The 7,503-nt window shown below is 45.0% G+C and overlaps 1 protein-coding gene across 1 annotated transcript; it reads left to right on the plus strand.

Annotated features, from left to right (window-relative positions):
* Nucleotides 1–206: 206 nt before the first annotated feature.
* DMRTB1 (DMRT like family B with proline rich C-terminal 1) lies at nt 207–7,005 on the plus strand. The gene is made up of 4 exons (XM_032696174.1): nt 207–820; nt 2,451–2,680; nt 3,387–3,531; nt 5,828–7,005. Exons 1-4 carry the CDS (start codon nt 250–252, stop codon nt 5,932–5,934), a joined length of 1,053 nt encoding a protein of 350 aa, XP_032552065.1. The 5' UTR covers nt 207–249; the 3' UTR covers nt 5,935–7,005.
* Nucleotides 7,006–7,503: the final 498 nt, after the last annotated feature.

Consider the following 7,503-nt stretch of genomic DNA (forward strand, 5'->3'; position numbering starts at 1 on the left):
GGAAACAAAACGGGACTGAAAACTTGTGCACATTAAAAGTGAACGCATGAGGGGTATGAAAGTGGCTGCAGATTGTTAAAGTGCCAAAAGTGAAAACTATCTCTTAGGGCAATAAGGGACACTGCATTTCTCTCCATGCTCACCCAAAACTCCCCCTCCCTGCATGTACCAGCACAGGACATGTGCCGCATGCCCCCTGCTCCTGCAGGCTCGGCCCCCCAGGCTGAGCTTTGGCGCCAGGCTGCACCAATGGGCCTCAGGGGGACCCCAGGGGAGCCCTGCCTGGCCGAGGGACTGGAGGCCGGGGGGCCAAGGGCGTTCACCACCCGCTGCCCCACGGGCCCGGGTTGCTACATGTGGGGGCAGCACCCCTATAAGAGCCCTGCGGCGCTGCCCCCGGCCCGAGGGCGGGAAAGGTGGCACTGCTGGGCTATGGAGGCTGCTGAGGCCACGGCGAAGGGGGCCGTGCGGGCACCCAAATGCTCCCGCTGCCGCAACCACGGCTTCGTGGTGCCGGTGAAGGGCCACGCCGGGCACTGCCGCTGGAAGCTGTGCCTGTGCGACAAGTGCTCGCTCATCACCGAGCGGCAGAAGATCATGGCAGCGCAGAAGGCGCTGAGGCAGCAGGAGCCCGACCCGCCGGCCCGGGCGGGCGCGGACCCCGCTCCCTCGGGCGAGGCTTCTGCGGCGGCGGCGGCGGCCGAGGACGGTGCCCCCGAGCACTGCGGCCTCGAGGGGAAGAAGGGCGCCCAGCCCGACGGCGGCAGCTGCAAAGGCGCGGTGTCCTGGGGGCCACCGCCGCCTCCCTTCAGGGACCTCGGTAAGGACCTGGCCCCAGAGCCGCTTCTCCTGTGTGCTCATCCTTCTCTTTCCCTTTATCAAACCCTGCCGCTTGTGCAGTTCGCACCTGCTGATTCCTCAGGCTCTGCCCCCCGCGAGAGCCATTCCCGCTGTCTGTCCCGCTTTCCTTCCTCGGTGGGCTCAGCCGGCATGGCGAATGCCCAGCCCGCGCTGACGTTCCCTTCGCAGCGCGGGGCAGGAGCAGCGTGCTCGGCCTCGCCGCTCCGTGCGAGGCTGCAGCCTCAGCAAGTGGCTTTTCTCTTCAGAGGGAAGTTAGTGTGGGAGGGCGAACAAACTGGGGTCTGCTTTGCATCTTTCTCCCAGTTCACTACTTATAAATTCACAGGCACAAGTCTCCAGCAGCAAAAAACTCAGCGATGGCAGGTAAATGGGGAAGGTACTGCTGCAGTGTCTGAAGCAAGCATTTTATGATAGCCCTGTAAAATAAAGAGACCTTTTGGCATTAATTCCTGTAGAAAAAACTAAACTTGGCTGGCATGACTTGGTGTAAAAGTGCCTTTAGTATTTTAGAGCAGGGCCTAGATTTTGCAAGTGGAGCAGTTGTGTGGTCTCTCACCTCTTAAATTGCTTCCTTTAATAGAGTCTTTCATGTGGCTTACTATTTATTATAGTAACTGCATTCTATTACTGCATTCTATTAATGCATTACTGCGTTCTATTACTGTTTAATAATTTTACAGAAATCGTTGCTGACTGCAATAGTCATTAGTCTGAGCTCCAGAGAGCTAGCAGACTGCAAGACAGAATGTTGTTCTGAGAAGCCCAGAGGAAAGGCTTGTTTCAGACGTCTCTGATCTCCACAGATTACTGTCAATAACTTCCTTTTTTTTAGTTTTGTTTCCAAAGAAAATTATGTTTATGGATGATGCCAGCTGTACAGTTGCCTGTCAGTCCTTCCCTTAATAACATTTTTAACAGCCTGACCAACTTCAAAAAAGGTTAGGCACAAACAATGTAATTGTACTACTCCAGAAGTCATCCTACTCTGATGTAAATTCTTCACCTTCTCCACAAACAGGAGAATGGGCAGACAAGAAAGACCCTTTTCATATTCAAATAACCACTCTCTTTTTTTTTTTTAAGACTTCAGGGAGGTCATGTAAGATTGAAGATGCTGAAATAACTGATTTCTGCATCTGAAGTTGCCTGTGTGTGACCCTAAAACTGAGCCCATCTGTAAATTAACTTAAGAAGTCACAGATAGGACTCCATTAGAACTCTAAAGTCAGAGCTCGTGTTATTTCTGTGGAATTTTGTTTTAAGTACTGCTAGAGTTAAAAGTCCTAAGGTAGGTTGTTTGGCTGTTGCTGATGTTCTGAATGAGATTCTACAGCTACTGCTTTACTGAGGACAAGCTTCACAGTGCACAAGGCAGAAAAGAACGCAAAGTAACTGTGTTACAAGTGTCATCTGCTGTACCTTTCCTTAGTTCCAAAAAAATCACAAAATAAATTCACGAGGAGCTAAGCAGGAAACCAAAGGACCAGATTCTCCTGTCTGAGTGTGGAATTTGTCCCTGCAGCTACTTTTACAGAACTCCACAGAATCACATGGATATTTTTATTTGTTCTTTTCTCATTGTTTCCTAGTTCACCGGGCTTTTCCTCCAGAATACGCTGTCAACCCAGAATACCTGGAGAGAGAGGCCTCGAAAGTGTACCCTGGGTGTTCTGGGGTGTATCCTTACCACCCATTTCCCATGGGATTTGCCATCAGTGAGTCAAGCAGTGGAGAAGCACCACCTCCAGGGATACCGCTTCAGAGAGGTTTCCGACACATTCCTAGCAACTATGGCCCAGGGAATGCAGCTTCTGTATCAGTAAGTAGCTGGCTTTTAATTACCTCTGCTAATACTGCTGCCTTTACTTTTAGCTGCCTTTCTGTTGAAGTACCTATGAAAAGTCATCAAGTTTACCAGTTACTTCACAGCATTTTGATATATTACGTTGAAGAAAACAACAGCAAAGGGTGATGTTAATAGTCTGACCTGAACCCACAACAGCAAACCCATACACTTCCAAGTGGACAGAATTTGTGAAGCGTTTTGGGGCATTTATATCCTGCTAAATTCTGCAACAGCCTTTTGGAATGATGGCAGTTGGACACTTGCACATGATCATGTTGTGCCAGTGTAGATGGCACAGATATGCATTGGGAGATTTCTCTTTTTCCATGCAGGACAAATCTAACGGGTAGGAAAAGCATCAGGGCTTGGCCAGTGTACCACAACCACAGAGAAAGAGCGTGGCTGCTCCTGGTTTAAACCAGCTGCTCCAGTGAGATCCAGAACAGGTGATGAGCACTTAGGCTAGTTTTGCTGAGACATGCTCTGAGAAGCTGCTGTTTCCCAGTTCCAGCATGTTACACTGGGCACAGGTTTTGCATGTGTCAATACGTGCGTGGACGTGGCAGCATATGGATAAAAAAATGTAATACAGATAAAAATTGAAACATGTTTGATAATGGAGATGTATCCTGGAGAGAGTCTTTAGATGGAAGATGATTTGCTTCATGTGTTTCCACAGGTTCCAGATGGAGGTGGAGATTTCCATCAAGGATACTACACTCCTCTGCCTCCATTCATCCCACCAAGTTTTCTGACAGGGATTCATTACATTCCAACTGCTGTTTCACTGAACATCTTGGCTGAAACATCCAAGGAAGCACATGGTAAGGAAGTATGAGATGAGTCCTGGGAGATCCACCATTAACCTGGTTTTAATATCTAACCACAGAGATGGAAACCCCAAGAGACCTTGATCCCAGCTAGTTGTGAGGGGTTCCCAGAGTCCTGAGATGGAGCCAGGACTGAAGTCCTGAAGTCCTGGGACAGATTGCCAGCTGGCACAGCTCTGGGAGGGGCTGACTAAGGGAAGCAGCCTGGCATGCTTGGGCTTTCTAGCTGATAAGCATGTCAGTCTGAGGCAGACATTGAAGGCCGCAGGACTCAGAGCTATTCAGAAAATGATCTGCTGATGTTCTCAAAATGAAAATATTTTCTACATAGCTAGTTTGCAGGGCATATTTTAGAAATTATTTGGCTCTGTTGCAATTTAAACAAGTTGTTAAAAAATAATGTGGACTAACCCTTATCATGAATAATATGAAATTTCTTGCTCATCCGAAAATCCTACTTTTTAATTGCTGCAAAAGAAAGATTGAATCTTCAAAATCTTGAGTTGATTCTCTCAAGAATTTTAATTTCTGGCATAGATTAAGTCTTTGTGCCCCTCTACTTTGTGTCTGTTTCATGTATTGTGCCTACATGTGGACATATTTGTGATTATATTCACAAGTTTTTCATTTGGCTGCAGCAATCTGTGACCACAAGAGGGTAGAGCTGCTCAGAGAATTAGCACTAGTACTGGATGAGCAAATATCCAGTTTTATTTTAAATTTATTTTTTATTTTATGGGGTTTTTTTAATTTAAATTTTTGAAAATACAGATAAATAAATACGACTTTATTTCTCTCCTGAGTTAGAGGGGAAGAGAGGAAAACAAGCGCTAGCACATAAACCAGAAAGTGTATGTAGGGATTAATGGGTTTTGTGATTGGAGATCTGGGGAATGCTGCAATGGCAGAGAATTTGTAGGGAGCTGCAGCTTTTCTGTTGGACTTCATGGGAATGGGAAGGAACTGGGAGTAGCACACAAACGTGGCAGACATGGAGTGAAGTTATAGTATTGCGTGAGGGAAACAGGAGATTCAGTCCTGCACTGGTAGAGTGAAATTGTACTGGCCAAAAATGATGAAAACAGGATAGAGAAGAGACACCAAGAGAAGAGCAGCCTCCCCCCGAGAGCAAAATGCCATCTAATGACCTCAGCCCAGGCACAAAGCCATAGGAAACAATGCATCATGGACTGTGCTGCTCAGAGAACAATTCAATTTTCTTAGTACTATGGAGAAAGTAGAAATTAATTCTACTGCATTGCATTTGTGCTCCAGGGTATGTAGGAATTTGCAGTTGTAACCCAGTGAGGGGGATAATTCTGCATGAGGTCATACAAAATAGCCTGACAGCAGAAAATGCAGATGTAGAGGGAAGAGTGAAACTAATAAATCCTTTGATTCTGGAATTCAAGATGCTTGAAAAAGGAGAAAAGCTGTAACATGTAGTGCATAGGGATGTGTTAGGATTGCATAATGTCTTTTTTCTTCCAAAACCAAACTGACTCCAACCTGCAGTTAGACTTGGGAATATCCTTCCCCCAGAGACCTCCAGAACTGAGGTGAAATGAGCTTTCTGGTAAAACTGTTGCAGGAAAATGGATATAAAAACTCTAGCAGGGGACAAATGGTGAGGAAAGGTATTTGTGATCTCTGGCCCAAAGGAAATCAGAGATGAAGACAAATAAAAAACCCAAGTCCTACCTGAGAAAGGTGTTCTTAGACTAGTATCTGTTACCACAAAGATTTGAGTCAGTATGAGGCCAGTTTGGTTTACAGTGGTGATGTGAAGTATAGGCCATGTTGTTATTTAATTTCATGCAGTATGAATTAGTAGTGTTATGGAGATTTGACAAATTAAACACAAGGTATGTCCAGTAGAACAGACAGTACAGCTTTTGAGGGTAGACTCTGCTTGCAGATTGTTGCCTTTCTAAAAGAGCAAGCCACAGAAAAAAAACCAAAACTCACCTTGCCTGTGAGGAAATGAGGGACCTTTTCATGCAAATTGGCAAGGAAATCCTTCATAAAATGAAAATCCGTTGTTGGATTTGAAGAAGGGTTTATTAATTGGTCTGTCCAGATCTTTGAGAATTCACAGGAGTGTTAAAAAGGCATGGCATAGGTTCACTGTGGGTATGTGGGTAAAAGCATCTACCTCATACTTCTATTCCAGTGCAGCTTCAAATGTGGAAATGTGATTGGTACCAGGTGTAAAGAGAACTGAAATACAGGGTTTGGGGGTTTGGCTTGTCTGTGTTTAACTCTGGCATTTTTCTGTTCTTCATTTTAGCTACTGAAGCTGACAATGAGGATTCAAGGGTGGTTCATGAACCTGGACAACCACCTTCTTCCCCAGAAGAAACAAGCAGAGACCAACCTGTACACTCTAAACAGTAAATGGGCTGGAGAAGAGCTGAGAGCAGGCAGCACTATTTTCCTTTCTGAGGAGAGTGTTAGTTAATGAGGGTTGAGTGACACTTAGTCACCGAGCAGCTGAACCCAACACTAGAAGCTAGAAGGGGCTTAGTCCCCTGCCTGTCTTTATGATCATGTTAGAGCTACCAGGCTCACAGCTCTGCCTCCTGAGCACTGTAAAGCCCACGTTCCTAGAATAGGTTTTCCAGTGGAAGCAGCAAATGATTATGACTCTGAATTTGTTCCTTTGCTGAGGTTACGTGGCTCCCTGACCTTGGAGTGAGGTCTCTGAGCTGTGTGCATTCTGCAGCATTTTCATGTTCATGACAGTAGTCAAAAAGGTGTTGTTTGTATCTCTTTGCTTTAAAGGAAATCTGGTTATGAATGTTATGGAAGAGTTAAGTGATGTGGAGCCTGAGGACTGAGGGAAAGAGGATGGGAAGACAGCCTGCGTTGCTGATGAACTTGGCTGCCTAAGAAGATGATTGACTGGATTCAGCAGGGTAAGGGAACAGGAGGTGCTGGTCCAGAAGGGCATGGCAGGAATGTGTGGAAAGGCCTGGTGCCCCCACACTGTTTTATGGGTGAACTGCCTTTAAGGTGTTCAGGCTGGGGACAAACTTGATTTGGAATCACCTCTTGTCACACAGGCTTCACATCTGGCATTTTGAATGTCCTTGATGATTTATACATGATTTCAATGTTGTTGAACTTGTGACAGCTGAAACTAAACAGTGCTGTTTTGTTTCTGAAGGGCTCCTGTAGACAGCTTTATCCATGTGTATTGGGAGAGCACTGTGGTGTATCAAAGGTGTGGAGAGATTGCCCAGGAAACTGGGACAGAACACCATTTAGAATAATTACTCAAATCCATACATACTATGATTTTTCAGTGATGACCTTTAATTAAAAATGAATTAATTAAACATTCCTCTGCTGTTTTGCCTAGAGGACTTGGTTTTGTACTAAGTGCATCAGTTGTTAATGTTTGAATAATTAGGGTGGGACTTTTGTATAATTAAAATGATACATTAAATTGTTGTTACAGTTTGATGCGTGTGTGCATGTATTTTTTTCTGGTCAAATGTCAGATGTTGCCCTGAACAGCTCTGTGTAAAAAACTTGTCTGGAGAGAGATTTAGGCCTCAGTATTTTTCTTCTATAATGTCTGTCTGCTGCTGTAGAGGTGAGCACAGTAAAATAAACAGACTTTTCTGCTACTTGTATTAATAATCCCTTGCTCAATGCAAGAAGTAAAGAAACTATACTAAGCTGAACATTTATCTTTTTGTTTAATGTAGTAGATGGTCTGCTGGAATGCTTTGCAGCACACAGCGTTTTGGGGCTGAAGTGAAAGTGGCAAATTTAGAACTGCCCAGAGGAAAACCAGAAAAATGAATATATCCATAGCAAAGAATCCGATGTACAACTTGTTATGTAGTAGATTTACAACAGGATCTTTGCTCCCAGCAGTGTCCCAAACCTGCTCTTAAAACTGCTGTCTGCTTGGGAAAATCTGGATACTTTTCAAAATAAAATAATCTGCAAATA

This window comes from Chiroxiphia lanceolata, chromosome 9 (assembly GCF_009829145.1).
Source record: "Chiroxiphia lanceolata isolate bChiLan1 chromosome 9, bChiLan1.pri, whole genome shotgun sequence".
NCBI lineage: Eukaryota > Metazoa > Chordata > Aves > Passeriformes > Pipridae > Chiroxiphia > Chiroxiphia lanceolata.